General features: G+C 53.5%; 2 protein-coding genes across 7 annotated transcripts in view; one reads left to right on the top strand and one right to left on the bottom strand.

Annotated features, from left to right (window-relative positions):
- The window catches only part of CSTPP1 (centriolar satellite-associated tubulin polyglutamylase complex regulator 1), a 228,401-nt gene extending 220,663 nt beyond the window's left edge, over window positions 1–7,738 (top strand). For 3 of the 4 annotated variants that reach the window (XM_016186432.2, XM_060176491.1, XM_060176490.1), the window contains 4 exons: window positions 2,001–2,196; window positions 2,694–2,803; window positions 5,330–5,393; window positions 5,639–6,372. In XM_016186432.2, coding sequence (XP_016041918.1) covers window positions 2,001–2,196; window positions 2,694–2,803; window positions 5,330–5,393; window positions 5,639–5,813 — 545 coding nt within the window. In that variant the 3' untranslated portion in view covers window positions 5,814–6,372. Of the gene's footprint in view, window positions 1–2,000; window positions 2,197–2,693; window positions 2,804–5,329; window positions 5,394–5,638; window positions 6,373–7,438 lie in introns of those variants that run through there. The other variant, XM_007519069.3, reaches the window with a different exon arrangement.
- Window positions 7,648–20,302, bottom strand: ARFGAP2 (ADP ribosylation factor GTPase activating protein 2). Of its 3 annotated transcripts, XM_016186431.2 has the most exons (17): window positions 20,151–20,302; window positions 19,860–19,978; window positions 19,242–19,314; window positions 18,616–18,747; window positions 18,445–18,522; window positions 16,623–16,704; window positions 16,311–16,367; window positions 15,645–15,686; window positions 15,231–15,283; window positions 14,124–14,260; window positions 13,907–14,038; window positions 11,035–11,163; window positions 10,822–10,956; window positions 9,776–9,902; window positions 9,536–9,629; window positions 9,312–9,430; window positions 7,648–8,851 (listed from the first exon to the last, which is right to left on the bottom strand). In XM_016186431.2, exons 1-17 carry the CDS (start codon window positions 20,220–20,222, stop codon window positions 8,831–8,833), a joined length of 1,602 nt encoding a protein of 533 aa, XP_016041917.1. In that variant the 5' UTR covers window positions 20,223–20,302; the 3' UTR covers window positions 7,648–8,830. The 3 variants fall into 3 exon arrangements, with proteins under 3 accessions (XP_016041917.1, XP_060032469.1, XP_007519129.1); XM_060176486.1 differs by lacking the exon at window positions 10,822–10,956; XM_007519067.3 differs by lacking the exon at window positions 15,645–15,686.
- Window positions 20,303–21,297: the final 995 nt, after the last annotated feature.

Here is a 21,297-nt window from a genome sequence, read left to right as displayed (position 1 = left end):
TTTTTTTTATTTATCTGGTTATTTTATGAGAATGAGAGAGAAAGAAAGAACTAGAACACCACTCTAACACATGCAAGTACTAGGGATAGAACCAGAGGCCTCGCACATGCAGGTAAATCCCTCTCTGTCCTCCAAGTCCCCTCCCCAGATATCACAATGATTTTATATTCAATATTTTATTTATTTAGATGGGGGGTAGACCACAGCAGTGAAGCTTCCTTCAGTGCGGTGGGGGCCGGCTTCAGACCTGGGCAGTGCCCATGGCAAAGCAGCACACTATTCAGGTGAACTATGTCGCCCATCTGCCACTCTGAGGTGAATTCATCTAACAGCCCTAAGCAGTAGGTCCTGTAAGAATCCAGCTCACACAAAGGTGGGTGGTTGTGCCCAGACGTGAGTGGAAGGGCCCCCCCTCCACAGCCAGGGCTACTCCCTGGGCTCTGACCCGCAAGTGGGACCACAACTCTCTACCCAGCCAGCTTTCAGTAAGTGCATACCCTTACGCTCCTCCACCCACACCAGCTGTGTGCTAGAACCCCTTCTGGAATCAGGTGGAATAAAAACTGAGGGATAAACACAAACGTGCACATACTCACAGCAACAGCAGCTGCAATGTGAGATTTAGAAACTGCTGACCATGGCCATCAACAGGCTCATTCTAAACAGGCTCTCCAGCAAACAGAAGGCTTTCTGGGGAGCCCGGGCACGGCACGGCCTTCCTGCCAGCTGGTGACTCCAGCCAACCCCGGCCTCACTCAGGCACCACATTCTCCTTGTTTCATGGGCTGGGCAAGCAGGAGCTGGAGCCGAGGGCCCTCTGCGGCACTGGGCACCTGCACTCGGCAGCCCCCAAAATCAAGCTTCCCTGCTGTCCAGGCTCCAGGGCCCAGGGATGGAGCAGCCTTGTTCGGGAGGAACTTTGCCCCTCACTGCCTCCCTGGGCCGCCTCTCACAGCACCTCCAAGAGGGGACAGCAGTGTCCCCCTGCCTGGTATAACATGGCAGTGGTGACTCATAATAACTCAGCCACAAGATTTGTCTGGCAAGTTAGTTGTGTGTGTGCTTTTCTTCCATGAAGGATTCTAACATGTTTTTCCCTCCCCCCCCCCCTTTTTTTTTTGCCACCAGGATCATCACTGGATCTCTGGGGCTCAGTGCTCATACTATGCATCTACCATTCCCAGCAACCATTTCTTTTTCATCCTTTTTTTTTTTTTTGCCTCCAGGGTTATCACTGGGGCTTGGTTCCTGCACTACAAATCCCCTGCTCCTGGAGGCTTTTTTTTTTTTTTTCCATTTTATTGTTGTTGTTGGATAGGACAGAGAGAAATTGAGAGAAAAAATTGAGAGAGGAGAGGAAGATAGGGAGGGGAAGAGAAAAAGAGACACCTGCAGACCTGTTTCACCGCTTGTGAAGTGACTCCCTTGCAGGTGGGGAACTGGGGGCTCAAACCGGGATCCCTGAGCCGGTCCTTGCTCTTCACACCATGTGTGCTTAACCCGGTGCACCGGGTTAAGAGGGAAATTGAAAGGGAGATAGAGAGGAAGAGAGAAAGATACCTGCAGACCTGCTTCACCAAGTGGGTGCCAAGCAGGGGTTCCAACCCAGGCCCTTGCATGTGGCCATGTATGCGCTTAACTGGGTGTGCCACCACCAGGCCTCCCTCCCCTCCACCTGCCTCCCTTCCTGTCCTGTTTCTTGGCTCTGTGCAGGGGTGGAACTCCTCCGTGCAAAGCTTCTGTTATGAGCTGCAGCCCAGGCCTCTACTGCTGCTGGGTCGGGAAGGTAGTGGCCTCCCTGACAAAGCTCACTGGTGAGAGCAGGTGCATGTCTGCCTACACTCTCCAAACCAGTGGCAGCATCTGGGGACCTGGGATGGGGCTTGGCACTGAAGTGAGGTCCTGGGTTCAGCCCTGTTCCCAGACATGGAAGTCACAGTGCAGGGGTGAAATGCACCCCCTTCCCCACCTGACCTGGGCCTTTCCACGCTGGTTCCCAGAATTCCTGGACAGCGTGGCTGCCATCTACCAGGACCTGCTATCGGGCAAGAATCCCAACACAGTGATCGTGCCAACGTCATCCAGTGGGCAGCACCGGCAGCGGCCGGCCCTGGGCGAGGCCAGCATGCTGGAGGGTGTGGAGGCAGCTCTGTTCTACCAGCGCCTGGAGAGTCTGTGTGACCGGCACAAGTACAGGTAAGGGCCGGGCATGGGGACTGCTGGCTCTGTCCTGACTGGCCCAGGGCTTCCAGAACCCTCTGTGGCTGCGATGTGAATGAGGTCAGTGTCCTCAGCCTGCCTAGGTGCTCGTGAGGGAGGGTGGCTCTCGCACAGGACCGGCCACAGATGATCATCTCACTAGGAGGCAGACTGGCTGGGCCTCTTAGAGCAGAAAGCATTCACTGTACAAAGGACTGTGTGTCCTGTGTGACAAGAGTCCCCTTAGAGATGGAGCAACCAGAGGAGATCGTGCCCGGGGCCCACTTCCCCACCCTTGAGCACCCTCCTGAAGGCACTGGGCAGTGAAGGGCCTGTGCTTTCTTCCTGCTCACAAGCTCTCTCCAGCCTTAGGCCTGCAGGGCAGATAGGTGGCTCGGCGCATCTCCTCAGCCTGAAGATGTGCAGAGAAAGATGGCGACAGACCTGCCAGTCCTTGACTCTGACATCTGTGCCCCCACCTCCCCCTCCACCAGCTGCCCACCCCCGGCATTTGTCAAGGAAGTCCTGAGCAACGTTCAGAGGCTGACCTTCTATGGATTCCTTGTGGCTCTCTCAAAGCATCATGGGATCAACCAAGCCCTAGGTAAGCAGAGCCAGCTGAAGCCCAACCTCAAAACACAACGCCATGTGCATACAAGCCTCTGGGGCAGATGGGCTGCCACCAGGAAGTGCCTCTGCCTTGACTGGGGCTCAGTTGAGTCCTTCTTCTTCTAGCATTTGCCAGTTGAGTCCTGAAGAGCTGGAACACTCTCAGAGGCTGGCCTAGCCTCTCATGTGTCCACAGTCAGCGCCTGTAGCCCCGCCCCAACATGAGGTGCTGCCTTTCCCCAGAACCCCCAGCTCTGCTTGCAGGTGTGGCCTACAGGCCGGCCAGACACAGGGGTGTTTACTCAACAGCCCCAGAGATTATGTATCAAAGAGACCTGAATCCCAATTGTAAACAGCACAAAGGTGTGTCTGGGGAGAATTTATATTCCCAGCTGCTGGGGGGAGGGGGGGTTCTGGTTAATCTGAAAGGGAACAAAAATTTTTGATAGAAAGAGGCAGACTTGTGCTGGCCCACCTCTTCCTGCCCAGCAGTTCTAGTCATTCCCCCTCAAGCACTGCAGCCCCTGCTGCTCCAAGGCACAGCTGCCCAGGCCACCAGAGCTTGGCTGCTTCGCACTTGTTTTCCCTCAAGAGGTTGCAGATGTACCAGGACCCCAGGTTTCCGAATGTCTACGAGACGGGCATTCCCCTCCCTTTTGCCACTGAGGACAGGCGGAGAAGGGAAGGAAATTTACAGTTGTTATGCGCAAGCCACCGGTAGACCAAGCGGTGCACTAGATGCTGGTGGCCGCAGCCTCTGACCCGACAGGAGAAAGCAGAGTCAGGAGCAAGTGGTGGGTGAGCCTCACTCAGGCTGCCCCTCACTCCCAGCTAACTGACCACCCTCCAGGCTGGAAGGGACAAGGAACACTACCTGGCATCCAGGTCACAGCCCAGAGTAACCTCCTGTCCTCCCTCTTATTTCCTGTAAGGGCTGAGGACTGAGCTCCTAGCAGGGATGGCGCACTGGTGCTGGTGGGATGGGGGAAGAGAGGGTCTCCACCCTCACCCTCAGCAGAGCAGAGGAGGAATCTGGAGGGCCTTATGGAAGAGGGTTGTCCTGCTGTCCTCAGCCCCAAGGTGTGAGGGTTGCATGGACATAGACTGAAAGCTATTCACCCAGGGCAAAAAGTGTCCTGAGGCAAGAAATAAAAGAAGAGAAAAAAAGGCCTTGTCAAAGTCTAAAATTGAACTGGCGCTGGTATGGTGGCATGGTAATTTTATGACTGAGACTTTTTCGAGACCAGCCCTGCTGATGGACGGTCCCCCAGGCGTGGCTCTCATAGCCAGCCAGCTCTTTCCCTCAGTTCTTGGGTGGTCAGAATCTGCCTGCACACCCGAGCTTCACTTTCTTTGTTTTACCAGAGCACTGTTCAGCTCTGGTTTATGGTGGTGCGGGGGACTGAACCTGGGACTTTGGAGCCTCAGACATGAGAGTCTCTTTGCATAACCATTATGCTATCTGCCCTCCACCCCTGAGCTTCACTTTCCTTCCAGGCAGCCTTGACCCTCTCCCCCTCTCCTTCCCTGTTCCGTTTATAGCTAAGGGAAAGCAGCTGAGAGACTAGAGTTGCCAGAGACCTTGTTGATGGCTGCTGGCCACGCAGAAGAGTTTGGGTCTAATCCCGGGGATCCAGCCTTCTCCTCTCCCCTGGGACCCTTCCTGGGAGAAGCTGACGATGGATTTTGACCAAGTCTCTCAAAAGTGAATGTTAAGTTGATTTGGAGGCATGGAGCTAAGTGTTTTCTAGTCTCTGTTGTTAGCCTGAGCTAGTCCTGCGTCGACTCCTTTTCAGCCCAGTGTCCAGGGCCGGAGTTACTAAAGGCCCAGTACAGGCTCACAACCCACCTTCTGGTCTCGGAAGGTGCTTGCCCTGTTTGTGCAGTGACCTTGAGGTTGGGGGATGCCTCCTTGGCTGGTTTCTCTGCCCCAAGGGGGAAGGTAGGGAGCAGTGCCCAAGAGTTCCTGCCCCCAAGCAGTCCTTGCAAAATTCTTTTTATTCCATTTAATAGGACAGAGAAATATAGAGAGGGGTGGAGGAAAGAGGGAGAAAGACAACTGTAGATCTGCTTCACCACATGGGAAGCATCCTGCTGCAGTTGGGGAGCAGGGGCTCAAACCCATACCCTTGTACTATGTGCACTTAACCAGGTGTGCCATCGCCAGAGCCCTCAAAATTCTTTAATTCGTTTATTATTGGAGAGAGAGAGAGAGAAATGGAGAGGGAAAGGGAAGGTAAGAGAGGGGAAGAGACAGAGACACCTGCATCCCTGCTTCACCGCTCTTGAAGCTTTCCCCCTGCAGGTGGGGACCAGGGGTTTGAACCTGGGTCCTAGTGCACTATATAGTGTGCGCTTAACCAGGTGTGCCGCCACCTGGCCCCCTCAAAATTCTCTTAAGCGTTCACCCCCTCGCAGAGCCAGCAGAAGAGGCAGCCTGAGAGGTGGGGGGCCTGGAGACACCTGCCCTGAATGGGCTGATGTCAGCATAAGTCTTGCACCCACCCCCTGTATTTCCTAGGAGCTTTGCCCGACAAAGGGGACCTGATGCACGACCCAGCCATGGACGAGGAGCTGGAACGACTGTAAGTGTTAGGTGGGACGATGCTGCCCCCTCGTGGAGGCCAAACTTCAGAGGTGGCAATGCCCGCCCGGGTGGCTTGCTCACTGAGCCTGTCTCACCCCCTACTGGTCAGAGAAGAGTTTGGGGACCCACAGAGGCTTGGGGAATATACCCCATGGTTATATCCAAATGCATTGTGAGAATGAAGGGTCCCAGTCTCTGGACAGGAGGCACCTCGCTGCCCTCTGGGCTTCTTCCCTCCTCCAGGCTAGCCCAGGTGCCGGGCCTGGTCAACCCGGTCACTGGCAGCCCAGAGGCCAGCAGCCTGCCCTCCCGGACCACTCCCAGAGTTGGCTCCCCCTGGAGGCCCCTCCATCACACCCGCAAAATGGATGCGGAGAGCGATGGCTCTACTGAAGAGACAGATGAGTCCGAGACTTGAGGCGGCTGGAGGGTGCTGCTGACAACACACGGGATGCTGGTCCCACTCCGCCATGGGGGCTGCTGCCCAACCTCCCTGGTTCCTGTGCCATGCTGCCCTCTGCCAGTTAAAAATAAGGCCAAATAATGCAGTGATCTGAGACCTGCCAACAAGGGCTCTGATCAGCAGTGTTTCACAGCTTTCTCCCCTGCCCACTTTGGGCCTTTGCCCTAAAGTCACCCTGGGCCAACAACAAATTTGCTGAGGCTGCCGGGAAGGTCACTTGGCCTTCTGCTCTTTTGCTGACAACCCCCCCACACACACACACCGCCGCCGCCTACCCCATAAAGTTCATCTCACAGCAACTCCAGGAAGGGCAGTACCCCAAGTAGTTGTGCAGAAGCTGCCATGGTCGGGGTGACGCCTGTGATGCCGGTGGGGGGACATTACCACGGTGGCCTGCTGAGCGTCTCCAGTCATAAGATGGGGAAGGGTGGGCAAGACAACTCATTCCAAAACTGTTTCAAGTCATCTGTCTAATCGTGAACTCTGACATGAATAAAGTCCCTGTGTCTGGTAAGTGGTGAGTCTAAAGCTTTGGGTGCTGGGCCCCAGCTTTTCTGGCAGGACTCGGGGTGGGGGACAGAGAGCCACTCCCAGCCTGGAGACAGACCAGCTCCGTGGGGGAAACAGGAACTTACTCTCAGCAGTTAAAAACAAAAGACAAACAGGGACTTATTTCCCACAGGACAGCAGCCTTTCAAGGGCAAAGTGCTCTCAGCTGGAACCAGCCTTTGGGTGACAAGCTCAAAGGGCTCCAGGGTGAGCTGCCTGAGTTCAAAGGCCCAGCCACAGGTCAGCATGGCAGGGGCTCCTGGCCAGGCACCAGCTCAGAACAGGGCAGTGGGGACACAGCTGTGACAGGCCAGGGCAGTTCATACTTCCAGCCAGGACTGGAGGAAGGTAAGGTCTTCCTTGAGTTGGACAGGGATACTGCAGGGAGTAAGACCCACCTGGAACAGACGGCTGACTGAAGTCGGGGGCCAGCACCACCAGGCACACGCGTCTTTCTGGGCTTGTCCCTGCAGGACCATCCCCCCAAAGTAGGGACAGGAACAAAGCCCCAAAGCACTGCTGTGCTGGGACTGGGAGTTGGGGTTCACTAGAGCTCCAGGCTGCTTGGTGAGCTCTTGAGGCCACAGTAAACCCCGCTCCCCAACACACACAGCTGACAGGCAGTAGTCACATGGGAAGCTGGATCCCCATGCTAATAAACCCCACACTGCAGTTTGAGGGAGCAGGGGGCGAGGGCACAGACATCTGAATTGTGAACCGACCCGACCCTCCCACTTTGGAAATCACTCATTTTTATTGAAAATCTATCCACCTCCCCAACCAATAGTTTACAGAAGCCTCTGGAGAAAAAGGCTGAGGAGTCTTCTCTCTCACACTCATACCCCACTCCCCTAGATGTAAAAGAGCTCCGTCAAGATCAGAATATTTTAATCACGGAGAAGCACACACCCAGTCCACCTGCTGCTGGGAGGAGGTGAGGGCTGCCGAGACTGCTCCCGCCTGCAGTCACGCGGCTTTGCAGATGAGTTCAAGGGCCAACTAATACCAGCTCTTTCCTCCGCGTGCAACAGGGTGGTGAGGTCGAGGCTGCACCGGACCTCGCGGCAGCACAGGGCCGAGGAGCCAGGGGCTTTCGGCTTTCAGAGAAGAGACAAGCCAGAGGCCCTGGAGAGAGTGTCCTCAGCTTCAGCAGCAACGCCCTACCCGTATCGGTGGGAGCCCAGGGAGTGAGGCGAGGGGCCTGCGCTGTGCAGGGTGGCAGGACCCAGGAGGACACCACTTCACTCAGACCAGCAGGGCCCAGGGCCCCGGGCCCCGACGGGGCTTTATTTGACACCACTTTGTTTCAATACAAACAGTCCAGAAAGAAAGTCATGTCCCTTTGGGGGAGGGGGCTTTGGGAAGAGTGGTCTGTGCTGCTCAGGAGCCCAACCCACAACCCATGGGTGGGCCGACCGCCCACTTGGCAGGGGAAGATGGCACCAAAAAGGGCAGTGTGGCCCAGCAGCCAAGTGCAAGGTCTGCAGCTCTGTAGGTGCCTTAAGCTCTCAGTGGTGGGGTGCTGTCCAGGGCCCCGTGATACAGAAGGAAGTTGAGCCCCTGGAGGCTGCTTCTGGCCCTCACGTCCTCTGCCCCCTTAGCCAGCATTTGGCTCACAGCATCCAGAGCAGGCAGAGGTCAGAGGAGACCCAGCAAGGCCACCCACCAGGAAAAGAGGGACAGTTTCAGGGAGGGACAGAGGCTCCCATGGTCCACAATGACCGGCGAGGGAGGGCTCCAAGACACCCGGAAAAAGCCATCCTACCAGTGGTCACTGAAAAGGGGTGCTGAGACAGGAGAAGATCGCTCAGGCCTCCAGTCTGACCCCAAAAGAAACCTTTAGGTACTAGGTAAAGTTTCTAGCCCTTAGACAGACCCAGATGTCGGTCCTTCCCCTCCTCTTCCTCTCCTGGCGCACAGAAACTGCCATTGAAGCAAACCAGGGCGCCCCTCCCCCAAGTACTGGCCTACAGCAGAATTCTCTCCAGACCTTCTCCCGTTCCTGAGAACAGGGCCAAGCTCCCAAACAACCAAGGATCCAAGAGCCTTACGCATCTCCCTTCCTCTCCCTGGGGGGTCCCCGGGGAAGGGCTGGACCAGCATAAGCCACCCTGAGGGAGACCCCCTCCCCCGCTCCCGTGCGGCAGGACAAGTCAGCAGCAGCTTTGGGGACAGGGCAGGAAGGACAATAATCTAGCACACAGGGGGAGGGCCATGAGGGAAGGAGAATCAAGGGCTCAATCGACAGGCAGTGGACGAGGAGCTGGTACTGCCCATACCCTCACCCAAGATCCTCAAAGGCCACCCCCCCACACACACACACATAAAGTAACAATCCTCCCCAACTGCCACAGGGCAAGCCTCCCCAGCCGGGGATCACAGGGTTCGTCACCACCGTATGGCCAAGCCACGGCGGAGCTTCTTCAGTAGGAACCATATCGATCCTGGAGGAAGTGGAGGGTGGGGGGCGAGATATGACATGACACAGAGTCAGAATCGCTACCGGGCAGCACCCAGCACATGCACCCTCCTGGCTGCAGGACTTGGGGGTCCTGGGGTGGGGACCAGGGCACCAGTCCCACCATGGCAGGCTGCTTTACCACTTTATCATGACCCAGGAAAGGGGCTGTGGCCCATTTCATGGAAAGTAGGGAGGAAGGAGGAGGGAGTACAGACGACAGGATGGAGGAAGCAGCGTGGATGTGGTCTCACCCAAGGGAGAGGCCAGCCCTGGTGCTGAGCTCCAAGGAAAGCTACCCCTTCCAACTCCACCCCTCAAAAAGAGACACTTTCTCAGGCTTGGGGCTGGCTTGGAGCAATGCCTGGATATGAGGGGTGGGGGGAGGCAAACTCCAAGCGCTGCCCTTCACATCCCTCCTACTCAGCCCCACAGCCCAGCCTCACCTGCAAAGAATTCATCACACCATTGGCCAGCACAGCCATCTTCCCAGCCACAGACTTGACCCCCTGCTTGAACTGGGCAATATCAGCCGTGGGGAGCACGTTCCCCAGAGACACGCTACCTGTAAGAGTCAGGGACAGGGTGACCCAGAGCCTTCTCAGGCCACGGGGCCCTCGGCTCTGCCCACAGGCCTGGTCTGGTGTCTACCGCACTGCTGGGGGCCTACCCGCTCCATGGGCTCCTTCCACATCCCCAAAGAGGTCTGATGAACTGATGGCACTGCTCCCTGAGAGCTGCTGTAGGCGGGACCTGGCTTCATACTGTGGACAAGACAGGCCTGGGAAGCTTTTGGCCAATGACCCAACACAGGCCAAGTCACCTCAGAGCCAAGGCCCAGAACAGTAGCAGGCAGGAAGCTCTTGCCTCCCCCAGCCACCCCCAGCTCAGTGTGGACAACTCTACTCACCTCAGTATCCACCTCCCGCCCAAAGAACATGTCAGATGAGATGGCTTTGGCGCCTGCAAATTTCTGACGTGCTTCACTGGACTCAGCACCTGAGCTCCGGCTCTCCACTTCTTTCCGGTTTGTGACTCTGAGGGATGGATGTGGGACAACGCTGGCCCTTTCTTGTCCACCAGAGGTTGAAAAAAGCCCCCACTTGCCATGGTCCTATCTAACTGTGGCCCTGGGATACAGGCATGCAGCTCCTGAATGAGGTCCCTCCTTTCTCCACTAGGCTTGTGGCAGCTTCCCCCCCCCCCCCGACTGTGTAGAAGCCATTTGGAGAAGCCTGGGCTTCTGTCCCAGACCACTCCCTACAGCCCCACCACCATCTAGGGCATGTAATCTATCACATCCTTGCTGCTAGCCCTTTCCCAGCTCCAACTGCGTAACCCCAGGGGGACCCTGTGCCTCACTGTGTCTGGCTTATACCGACCTACTCTCCTGAAGAGCTACTACTAACAGTTCCCCCCTTGATCTCAACAGTAGTCCTGTGGGGATGAAGACATAGTGTCGTACACACCTAGTATGACATGTGTGCACACTAGACTGGGTGTTTTCGAAGTCTAGTATGACACGTGTACACACTAGACTAGGTGTTTTCGAAGTCTCATTCTATTTAATCCTGCCAGTGGCCCTGTGAAGTCATCACTTATGTCTTCACTTTATGAAAGGAAGATTTGCAGGCAACTCGTTAAGTGTTGCCCAGATTAAAAGGGGACAGTCTTTTGCAACAGTAAACAAGATGAGGGTCGGGGAGGCATCATCCTGCTGCAGTCCGGATGCATGAAACTAGGCCCTTCCTGCCAGACACAGAGCTCACGTAAAAGGCTGCTAGGCTGTCTGTGATGACATGTGGCTATTAAATTTACTTAAAGTGAGTCAGACTAAAAACTCAGCTCCTGCTGCATTCGCGCCATTTTCAGGGCTCAGCTCATGGTTACACATGGGGCAGTGCAGATACAGAACACATCCACTGTCACAGAATGTCCCCAGCACACACTATCCACCTTTCTGAAATGGGCCGGATGCTTGAGATGGTCACTTCTGGCTCCTTATCCTCCATCCTGTCCACGCCCCAGCTGGCATCTGTATCCCAGTGGGAACCAAAACCTTCCCCCAAGGAAAAGGGATTGTCCTTGTACCTAGGGAGACAGTGGGCAGCTCAGAGGAGGCTGAGGAGGCACAAGGTAGCCAAATCTTGGGTCTACAAACCACCTTACTTTGGGGGTCCAGAGGCAAAAGTCCCAACATCATCAAACAAGTCCAGCTGCGAGCGTGAAGATTTGGCGCTCACTGGGGTTTCCTGCTCAATCACCTGCATCTCAGTCAGCACTGAGTGGGAGACGGAGCTGTGAAGAAAAAGCAGAACCAGGCTGAGTGAGGTGATGAGCACGAGTGTCATCACATGGGGAAGACACCCTGAGGTTGGCATGGACCTGGGCACCACCTTGGTGCGGAGCTCACAAGTGTCAGAAGTTGTGCTGACCCGGGCAGCATGCCATCAACGGTCCGTCAGTCAGCTTTCTCAAAGCAGGGCTGCCTTGGCAAACCTCCATTCTCCTGGTACAATTTTAGCAACAATGTGCACCAAGCAATAAGCGACCTGCCTGGAGCCCACAAATCTAGTAATTGCTTAAAACCCACAGGCTTCCTGCATCATGAACCAGACCCTCCACTGAGATGGACAAGCACAGATTGGAAGTACGTACAGCATGAGTCTGGCACTGAATGTTCTTAAAAAAAGGGGAGTGGGGGGCAGGCAGTGGCACACCTGGTTAAGTGCACACATTACAGTGGGCAAGGACGCAGGTTCAAGTCCCTGGTCTCCACGTGCAGGGGGAAAGCTTCATGAGTGGTGAAGTAGGGCTGCAGGTGTCTTTCTATCTCCCCCTCCCCTCTCAATTTATGCCACTATCCAATAATAAATATTTTTTTAAAAAAAGGAAAAAGGGGCCAGGTGGTGGCGCACTTGATTAAGCGCACACATTACAGTGCGCAAGGAGCTGGGTTCAAGCCCCAGGTCCATAGCTGCAGGGAGAAGGCTTCACAAAGGGTGAAGCAGGGCTGCAGGTGTCTCTCTGTCTCCCCCCCACTCTCAATTTCTCTCTGTCACTATCCAGTAAATAAAAAATAAAAATAAAAATAAAAAAGGAAGAAGAAAGAGAAGGAAAGGAAATGGGAGGAAAGAGATCTATAGCTTTTTTTTTTAAGATTTTTTAAAAAATATTTATTCCCTTTTGTTGCCCTTGTTGTTTTATTGTTGTAGTTATTATTGATGCTGTCGTTGTTAGATAGGACAGAGAGAAATGGAGAGAGGAGGGGAAGACAGAGAGGGGGAGAGAAAGAGAGACCTGCTCCACTACTTGCAAAGCTTTCCCCCTACAGGTGGGGACCAGAGGCTCAAACCCGGGTCCTTGTGCATTGTAACGTGCACATGATTTCCAGAGGATCAAAAATCTAGTATTACTGAAACCTCTAAATGTTGACCTTTACTAAGGAACAAACTGCAGAAGAGAACTAAATAGTTTGTTGTTGTTGTTGTTGTTTTAAGAATTTATTTATTAATGAGAAAGATGGAGGAGAGAAAGAACCAGCCATCACCCTGGTACATGTGCTGCTGGGGATTGAACTCGGGACCTCATGCTTGAGAGTCCAGTGCCTCAGCCACTGTGCCACTTCCCGGACCATGTTTTTTTTGTTTTGTTTTGTTGTTGTTTTAATTAATTTATTTAATATTTATTTATTTATTTATTCCCTTTTGTTTCCCTAGTTGTTTTATTGTTGTAGTTATTATTGTCGTCGTTGTTGGATAGGACAGAGAGAAATGGAGAGAGGAAGGGAAAACAGAGGAGGAGAGAAAGATAGACACCTGCAGACCTGCTTCACCACTTGTGAAGCGATGCCCTGTAGGTGGGGAGCCAGGGGCTTGAACCCGGATCCTTAGCCGGTACTTGCGCTTTGCGCCACGTGCACTTAACCCGCTGCGCTACCGCCTGACTCCCTTGTTTTGTTTTTTAAGAAAGTCACAGGAAAGTGCAGGTGGCACGAAGCACAAGGATCCCAGTTCGAGCCCCCAGCTCCCACCTGCAGAGGAGTTGCTTCACAATCAGTGAAGCATGTCTGCAAGTGTCTTTCTCTCCCCCTCTGTCTTCCCCTCCTCTCTCCATTTCTCTCTGTCCTATCCAACAATGACAACATCGATAACAATAATAATAATAACTACAACAATGGCAACAAAAGGGAAAATAAGTAAATATAAAAATTAAAAAAGGGGAGTCAGGCAGTAGCGCAGTGAGTTAAGTGCACGTGGCGCAAAGCGCAAGGACCGACGTAAGGATCCCAGTTCAAGCCCCCGGCTCCCCCACCTGCAGGGGAGTCACTTCACAAGCAAGTCTGCAGGTGTCTTATCTTTCTCTCCCTCTTTCTGTCTTCCCCTCCTCTCTCCATTTCTCTCTGTCCTATCTAACAACGACGACATCAATAACAACAATAACTACAACAATAAAACAACAAGGGCAACAAATAGGAAATAAATAAATATTAAAGAAAAAAGAAAGAAAGAAAGAAAGAAAGAAAGAAAGAAAGAAAGAAAGAAAGAAAGCCACAGGAACACAAACTCAGTGATCCTGAACTGAGGACACCGCCCAACCTCAAGTATGAATGGGGGGTTGGGGAGGTCAAGCCCAGGATCCCTCCCCATCAGAGGGAATCATGAGTGGTGAAGCAGTGTTGCAGGTGTCTCTCTTTCTCTTGTCCTATCTCCCCCTTCACTCTTAATTTCTCTGTCCTAGTTAAAAAAAAAAAAAAAGGTGGGAAAATGGCTGCCTGGAGCAGTGTAGCCCCAGGGGCAACTGTGGTGGCAACAAACAAACAAAAATCAATGAAGTTATATAAAAAGAAAAAGCTCTGCAATTCTCAGGAAGCTCTTGAAAATAAAGGCTTAGCCCATCACTCAAAGCATCCATACCACCCTAGTCCTGAGAGAGCATCTGCTCCTGTTCCACTCCACATGCCGTGGGATTTCTAGCAAGGACCTGCAGCAGTTCCCAGAATGGTGGCCTTTCCCCTCCCTCTCTGGGAGCTGAGTCTCACCTTCGGGTCACCAAGCCCATGCCCAGTCTCTCTGCCTGCTCTCGCTTCTTCCCTTCCAGATTCTGGAGCTTCTTTTCCTCCTTCTTGCGGTCGATCTGGAGCTCCTGGTAGGCCAGACGCATGGAGGCCACCCTTGGGGAAAAGAGGGGTGTCCAAAGCCAGCACCCACCTTGGCCGTCCTGCCTGCCCGCTCAGCCCCGCAGTGGCAGGCACTCACATGGACTCCTCAGCCTGCTGCGTGGCATCAGCCACCTGCTGCTCACGAAGTTTCTCGGCCACCTGGGCTTGCCGCTCAATCTCACTGAAGCTCTGGCTGCTCACCTTCTGGGCCCCGAGGCCTCTCTTGGCACCCAGCTGGGAGAGAACAGCCCGAGGATGGGACTTGTGCCAACCACGGTGTCGCCTGACCCTCCCGGACACGGGTGGTCTAGCCACACTCACAAGCAAAGGCTTCCTTTAAAGTTTAGCCTGAGGGAGCCAGGTGGTGGCACACCTGGTTGAGCACACGCCTTCTGCCTTCCAGCACACAAGGACCTGAGTTCAAGCCCCCATTCCCCACCTACAAGGGGAGAAGCTTCACAGGTGGTGAAGCAGTGCTGCAGTCTCTCTTCCTATCTCCTCCTTCCCTCAAAATTTCTGTCTCTATCCAAAATAAATCCTAAAATTAAAAAATTTTAAAGAATCTGAAGGGGGTCAGTCAGTGGGGCACCCAGTTAAATACACAGATTACCATGCATAAGGACCCTGGTTTAAGCCCCCGCTCCTGTCCTGCAGAGGGGGACACTTCACAAGTGGTGAAGCAAGTATGCAGTTATCTCTCTTTCCCCCCCTCCCTCTCAATTTCTCTCTGTCCTATCAAATAAAATAGAAAAAAAAAAAAAAAAGGAAAGGAAAAAATGGCCACCCACCCAGAATGGTGGATTCATAGTTCTAGCACCAAGCCCCAGTGATAACTCTGTTAGCAATAAAATAATAAAACAGATAAGAAAGGACAGGAGGAGAAAATGGAGGGAGGGAGAATCTTAAATTAAAAAAAAAACCTTTAGTGTGAAAATAGGAACCCAGTCAGCATGGCTGAGAGAAGGGGTTCTGCTAGAGATGGGTGCACATGCTCCCACTCGGCGGAGGGTCTGGGGATAGCAGCTGATGCCAGCTGGAGGCAGGACTCAGAGGCACTGGGTGTGACACGCTCATGGAGCCACAGGAGCCCCTTGAAGGAGGCACCTCGACAGCCCTATCAGAGCCGAGGCTCAGAGGAGCTAAGTGCCTGCGTGTAACCACACATTCAATCAGTGATGGGGCCGAGGCACAATCTTCTACATACCCCTTTCTTAGCCACCGCCGGCTTCTTCTTGCCAATGAGGGAAGTTTTCAGTTCTGTGTGAGAAAGAGGATGAGCGTGAGCAAGGACAAGAGATCAGAGGCGGCAGCTCAGTCCACACCATGCAGCTTCCTAGCAAGAGCTTCTCAAAACGATGGCTCCAGGCAGGGAGTGGGGTGGGGGTGGGGTGGGGGTGAAGCTGCCATCACTAGTTCCAGCTAATGGCCTTCAGGACAGTCCAAGCCACAGGCGGACAGGGCTGGCGGAGGTTAATACAAGAACCTAGGCCCACAGCACCAGAGACAAAGACTGCGAGGTAGGAGCAGGAGGCAGATGGCAAACACCAGCCTCAGCTCCTGCAGCAGGGAGCTGTTGTGCAAGGGGCAAGCCCCCCCCAGGTGGCTGGCTGCTGGTTACCTCTGGCAGGAAGGACCCCTTTAGGTGACAGACAAACGGACTCTGGAGAGAAAAAGACGTTTGGCTAGCAAGGAGTCTAGTCCCGAGCCTCCACACAGCTCCCAAGCCTCAAGGCCTCTACAGAGCCCCACTGTAGACTGAGCTACACAGCCCTCAAACAGGGTCAGCCTAACAGTGATTCTACTGACTTCCTGCCCAGACCTCGTAAGGTCAACAGGACAAACTAAGGTCAGCAAAAACAGGCTGTCTACACGGAGTCAAGTCCCCAGAAGGTTAAGGAAAAGAAGAGAGAACTGAAGAGCAGGGCAGGGACTGACTGAGGAAGATAATGTCACCTCCCTCTAGCCATCAGCAGCGCAGAACCTTCCTCCCATCCTACGACATGGACCAGACTGGACAACCCCGCCTCAGGCCCTGGATCAGGGGTCCAGTCCCTCACTGGCCTCCCCACACCCAGAGGAAGACCCACAGACTGGACATCAGCCCTCTCTGGTCCATCAGATGATTCTGTAATCAGTGTTGCAGCCGTGATTTCAACCCCAGACCCCAAACTAGAAAGGTCAGATGCTCAGTCTCCTGGGGCCTCGGTCTACAACACCAGGCAGAAAGTAACCCTGAGACCTCCCCTCTCCGCACTCCCAGTCACCCACTGGCTGGCATACTGACCCAGAGAAGCTTTGGGTGAAGTGCCAAGCAGATCTGTGGTGGGGCCGTGCTCAGGCTCTGTGAATACAATGGCGGGAGTTAAGTGTGCGTTTCAGTTTCCTGTGGCCACCGCCCCCCCACCCCCCACCGTAAGGAAAGTGTTCGGAAAGAATTGGGAGGTTTCGGTTTCTCAAGACCAACAAAAGCCCAGAGGAATGGCCACCACTTTAGCCAAGGAGCTGAAATGAATCCCAGCCTACACAGAGATACCACTTCTAACCCCATGGGTCCTGTCAGAACCAGAGCACCTGCTGGAATGTGCACTGAACTCACGTGGCTGGCCACTGTTCTCTGCAGACGGGGCTAGTTGCTGACTCTCTGCTGGGTCGGTGGCTGGTGAGTTCCAGACAGTCGGCTAAAAAGAAGTCAGATCACAGAAGTCTCAATGAGTCACTCTGAGCACCAGGAAACTAAAAGTATCTTGTAGGTTCTGGGTCCTACTCCATGTCCATGAGGAAAAGAAACTGGAGGTTGACAAGTAAAATCAGTTACTCACTCACTATGGAAAAAGGGAGCAGAGAGTCAGGGCGCGTTTCACTAGCTTCGTTAACAACTACTGGGTTATGGGATGAGTCACAATGTAGTCTTGCATAGGAGAACAGGAAGATATGTCATGACTTCTTCTGGCAAACCAATGCCAACCACTGGGCATCTGCCATGTGCCAAGCAAAGGTTAAAGGGCTTTCCATATGTAAATGTGTTTAATCATCTCAACAAGCCTTGTGAGACTGATATAATCTCTATTTTACAAACTGAAGTTTTTGGCCAAGGAGATAATTAGTGGTAATATACCCAACTTGTGTGCCTGAGGGCCCAGAGGTCGCAGGCTCAATCTCCGGCACTACCATATGCCAGAGCTGAGCAGTGCTCTGGGGTGTACTGTGTTGTGAAGATATGTATTAAAGCAGAAACTGAAATCTCGGAAAGTTATATACTCAGCCACCATCCTAGACCTGCTAAGTAGAGGAGCAGCGGTTCGACACCCAGTGCCAACGGGATGGCAACCCCCCTCCTAGGGCAAGGTGCTAGAAGGGGACCCGCTCACTGTCCTCAGCGCCTTCCTTTCTCCTTCCTCCTCTTTTTATTTATTTTGGATAGAGACAGAGAAATCAAGAGGGAGTGAAAGAGATTGGGAGAGAGAACAGACAGACACCTGCAGTCCAGCTGTGCCACTTGTAAAGCTTCTCCCCTGCGGGTGGGGACTGGGGGCTTGAACCAGGGTCTTTGCACATTGTACTATGTGCGCTCTACCAAATGTGCCATCACCCTGTGTTGAGCAGTACGCCAGCTGGTGTACTGCCCAACAACCCTGCCCCCTCGCTCCCTCTTTTTTTATGAACTGTTAGTGAGAGAGAAAGGTATCAGAGTATTTCACTGGCATTTGTGGAGTCAAGTATCAAAAGCAGGGCGCCATGCAAACAAATCCTGCACTCTATCTGCTTAGCCACCTCTGTGGCCACTGCACTACCTTTTCTGTTCCTTTTCCTTTTCAGGGGCTTGAACTGGGATCCTTGAATTTTGTACTATGTACACTTAACCTGGTATGCCACTGCCTGCCCCCCCCCCCACTACCTTTCTTATAGAAGAACTCAGGACAAGTTGTATGGGGTTGCTACCAACTATTAGGGCTTTAAATAGTGCCTCCTCTGGGGCTAGGCAGTAGTGTGTGCTCTGGCTTCCGGGGCGTAAGCAGGAACGAGAGGTGAGTGCGCTGAGCAGTGTCCTATCGGCCCACCACCCTCCCTGCGCGGACGGACGCTGGGGCCCTTGAGAAAAGCACTCAAACCCCTAGTCTCTATCTGCTGGGAGGTTCACCAACAGTGAAGTAGTGCTCATGTGTGTCTCTCTCTCACTCTGTCCTGTCAAAGATGAAAAAAAAGTGCTTCTTCCTCCTTCCCTACAATTTCAATTTACTGTGGTTCATTCCTAGGGAGACCCATTTGCCAGAGACAGAAGCACCTAGGACAACCCAGCAATGGTGCCCAGACATTTCCCCGTGTAGAGTATCCATGCCCGTGATCACAGAGGGCTTCGCCTTGGTAGGCATACCACCCATCAGGAGTAACTGAGAGAAACAAGTCTTGCGGCTACTCACTTGAGTATGTTCCGTGAAAAAATCAGAGTCTTTCTTCTCTGGGGAGTGAGTGGGAGCACTACTTGTATCTATCCAGAGCTAGAAGTGAGAAGACACATTGGAAACATGAAGCACTGGATCCTCCCACTCACCCGACTGCCCCAGTCCCAAAGGGGGGGGGGGGGCTCTTACATCAGTGCCGTGCTTAGCCAGGGCCGCACTCCCCAGCTGACGAATCTTTTCCCGGTACATCTGAGCAGCTCGGCTATTATATTTGGCATTGGCATCACTGGCTGTGCATCCATGTTGGCGGAAGAAAGCCGTCTGAAGAGCAAAGAAAATGGTGCCTACAGATGGTTCTCCCCAGAATAAGAGGCATACAAGCCCTTCAAATAGCCTGCTTATTATTTCAGCAGGACAGTCCTATTAACTGACACCAGCTGTTTTCTCAGAAGTAAAGTTTCTCAGCAAACCCTTCAAAAATCTCATCCTTGACAATGACTGACACCCAGCCTCACACAACCCCACCTGAGGGCAGCAGGCCCTACCCATTCTGCCTATCCTTCTAGAAAGACCTAGATGACTAGACAGACCCCCCATCTCCCTCAACCTGTCCCAAGAATATCTACCCCGATTTTGTTTGAGTCTAAAGTCCCTCTGAACAGTGTCCAGTTTCCAAGTATAGAACACACTGTCCAATGTTGCTAGCGATGAGAGAGCTCACTGAAGAGAAAAGCTGAGAAGGGTTCCCAGGAAGTCACTGAAGAGTTAGTACCCAGGCAGAGCACTTGGGGCAGGGGGATGGTAAGGAGCTTTACCGCGTTGGCATTCCCGCCGACCTGCATACACCTCAGCTGGAACCAGTTCCAGTTGGAATCCAACTCTGTGGACCTGTGTGAAGGGCTGAGTGTCATCCACCCACAGACGCTTGGCGACACATCCCTGGCAGACCACACGCCTGTCACCTAGCCTCGGGCGAGAGGTGCCCAGGAAACATTAATCAGCCACCACCCTATTTCCTCCTCTCTCCGGCTGGTGTAATTCATCTAATTATTAATTATAATTCATCTAATTATAAAAGGCACTCGTTATTTTCCCAGATCCAAAAGTAGGTAGAATTCTCAGACACTCAAATCTGGGTTTCCCCTTAGTGGTAGCCACAGTTTTACTTCACATCGATTTGGTCAATATATCATCAACTGTAGTTGATCAGTGCTGCTCAGTCTCCCCTTAAACCAAGCTCGGAGAATCAAGTCGGACATCCGGGAAGGGGGGTTGGAAAAAGGAGTCTGACCCAGAGGCAGAGACAACTATGTGCCTAGAGGGCCCAGAGGTTTCCGAACACAGAATTCAGATGACTGAGGTAGAGGCAGCCACTGTCCCGTCTGGGCGCACAGTCCCTGCCGAGAAGCACAGAGGCTGCAAGGAGACCTCACCTGATGAAGCTGAGATGAACGCCCAGAGAGCGGTGCACGCCGGAGCAGTCAATACACAAGAAAACCCCGTACGTGATGCTGGCCCAACTCGGGTTCTTGGCGCCGCAATCGAAGCAGGCCTGGGTGGAAGAGGCGAAGAGCGAATGGGTACTAGTCCCGAGCCAAGACCGGTGCTGTCATCCCAGGAAAACAGACCATGCCCGGCCCTCTCCCGCCCTCCCTCGGGCCCCGGGGAGCAAGCAGGATCTCTCTCCGACCGCACCCGACCCCGTGTGCCTCCCGCTCACACACTTTGTTGGTTGGAACTGCGCGAAGCCTCTTAAAAAGAGTTTGGATCTCGGTCTTGCTCGGCTCCGCCGCCATTTTCTCTCCTTCCCAAACACCACCGCGATCGACGGGTCCCGCCGCGGGCCAATCCCCGGCCAGTAGGCGGGGCGATTGGGTCGCTCTCGGCGGTGCCCTCGCAACCGAGGGGTGGGGTAATGTGTCCCCATCCGGACCAATGAGCGGCCGGTGGAACTGGAACACTGACGTCAGCACCGCCCGGTTCTGCCCCGGTCGTCTGAGTCGACGTCACTGCGCGACGGAGCCAATCGGCAGCGAAACCGGGACGACGGCTCGTAGGCTGGTCCAAACTTCTCCAGGCGCGCTGGGACGCGGAGCTGCCTCCCGCGTTTGGCAGCTGAGTAATGATTGACAGCCACGGAGCGCTCAGAAGCCCACCGATCAGATCCATCAGGCCCACTGAGCGAACTCCCGCCCAGCTCAAACTCAGCAAGCAGATTCCAGCCTTGACTTGATCAGGATCCCTTCCACCCCAGGTCAGGGTCCTAAAGTTCGAGAGCAGGTGCCAAACTGACAAACCTTTGCCCAATTCCCACCCCCTAAAACACACTCTAGCTCCGCGGACTTCCCCTCAATCCTCAGTACCTCAATCCTTTGGAGATCCGGCAAGGTTGGCATATTAAAAAAGATGAATGCAGGGAAAGGGAAATAACACAGTAGTTATGCAATACTTTTTTTTTTTTTGCCTCCAGAGTTATTCCTGGGGCTCGGTGCTTATACTATGAATCCATTGCTCCTGGAGGCCATTTTTTTCCCCCATTTTGTTGCCCTCGTTGTTGTTGTTATTGTTGCCATTGATGTTGTTGGATAGGACAGAGAAATTGAGAGAAGAGGGGAGACAGGGCTGGGGAGAGAGACAGACACCCGCAGACCTGCTTCATCGCTTGGGAAGCAACCACCCTGCAGGTGGGGAGTTGGGGGCTCGAACTGGGATCCTTACATCAGTCCTTGAGCTTTGCCACGTGCACTTAACCCACTGTGCTACCGCCGTATTCCCCAAAACAGACTTTTTATGGCAGGTTTGATCACCAGCACTGCCATAAACTAGAGCTGAGCAGTAAATACAGTATTAACTTTAAAAAAGAAGTGCTGC

This window comes from Erinaceus europaeus, chromosome 17 (assembly GCF_950295315.1).
Source record: "Erinaceus europaeus chromosome 17, mEriEur2.1, whole genome shotgun sequence".
NCBI classification, from domain to species: Eukaryota; Metazoa; Chordata; class Mammalia; order Eulipotyphla; family Erinaceidae; genus Erinaceus; species Erinaceus europaeus.
Note: the sequence above shows the minus strand (reverse complement) of the source record. Positions and strands in the feature narration are given on the sequence as shown.

Excerpts from the sequence above, each read along its gene's own strand:
- ARFGAP2 (XM_016186431.2), bottom strand. The coding sequence starts at position 20,222 with ATGGCGGCGGAGCCGAGCAAGACCGAGATCCAAACTCTTTTTAAGAGG. Across the intron at positions 16,705-18,444 it reads TTTTCACGGAACATACTCAA|CCGACTGTCTGGAACTCACC; the intron begins GTGAGTAGCCGC and ends ACTTCTTTTTAG. Across the intron at positions 8,852-9,311 it reads GTGTGATGAATTCTTTGCAG|GATCGATATGGTTCCTACTG; the intron begins GTGAGGCTGGGC and ends CACTTCCTCCAG.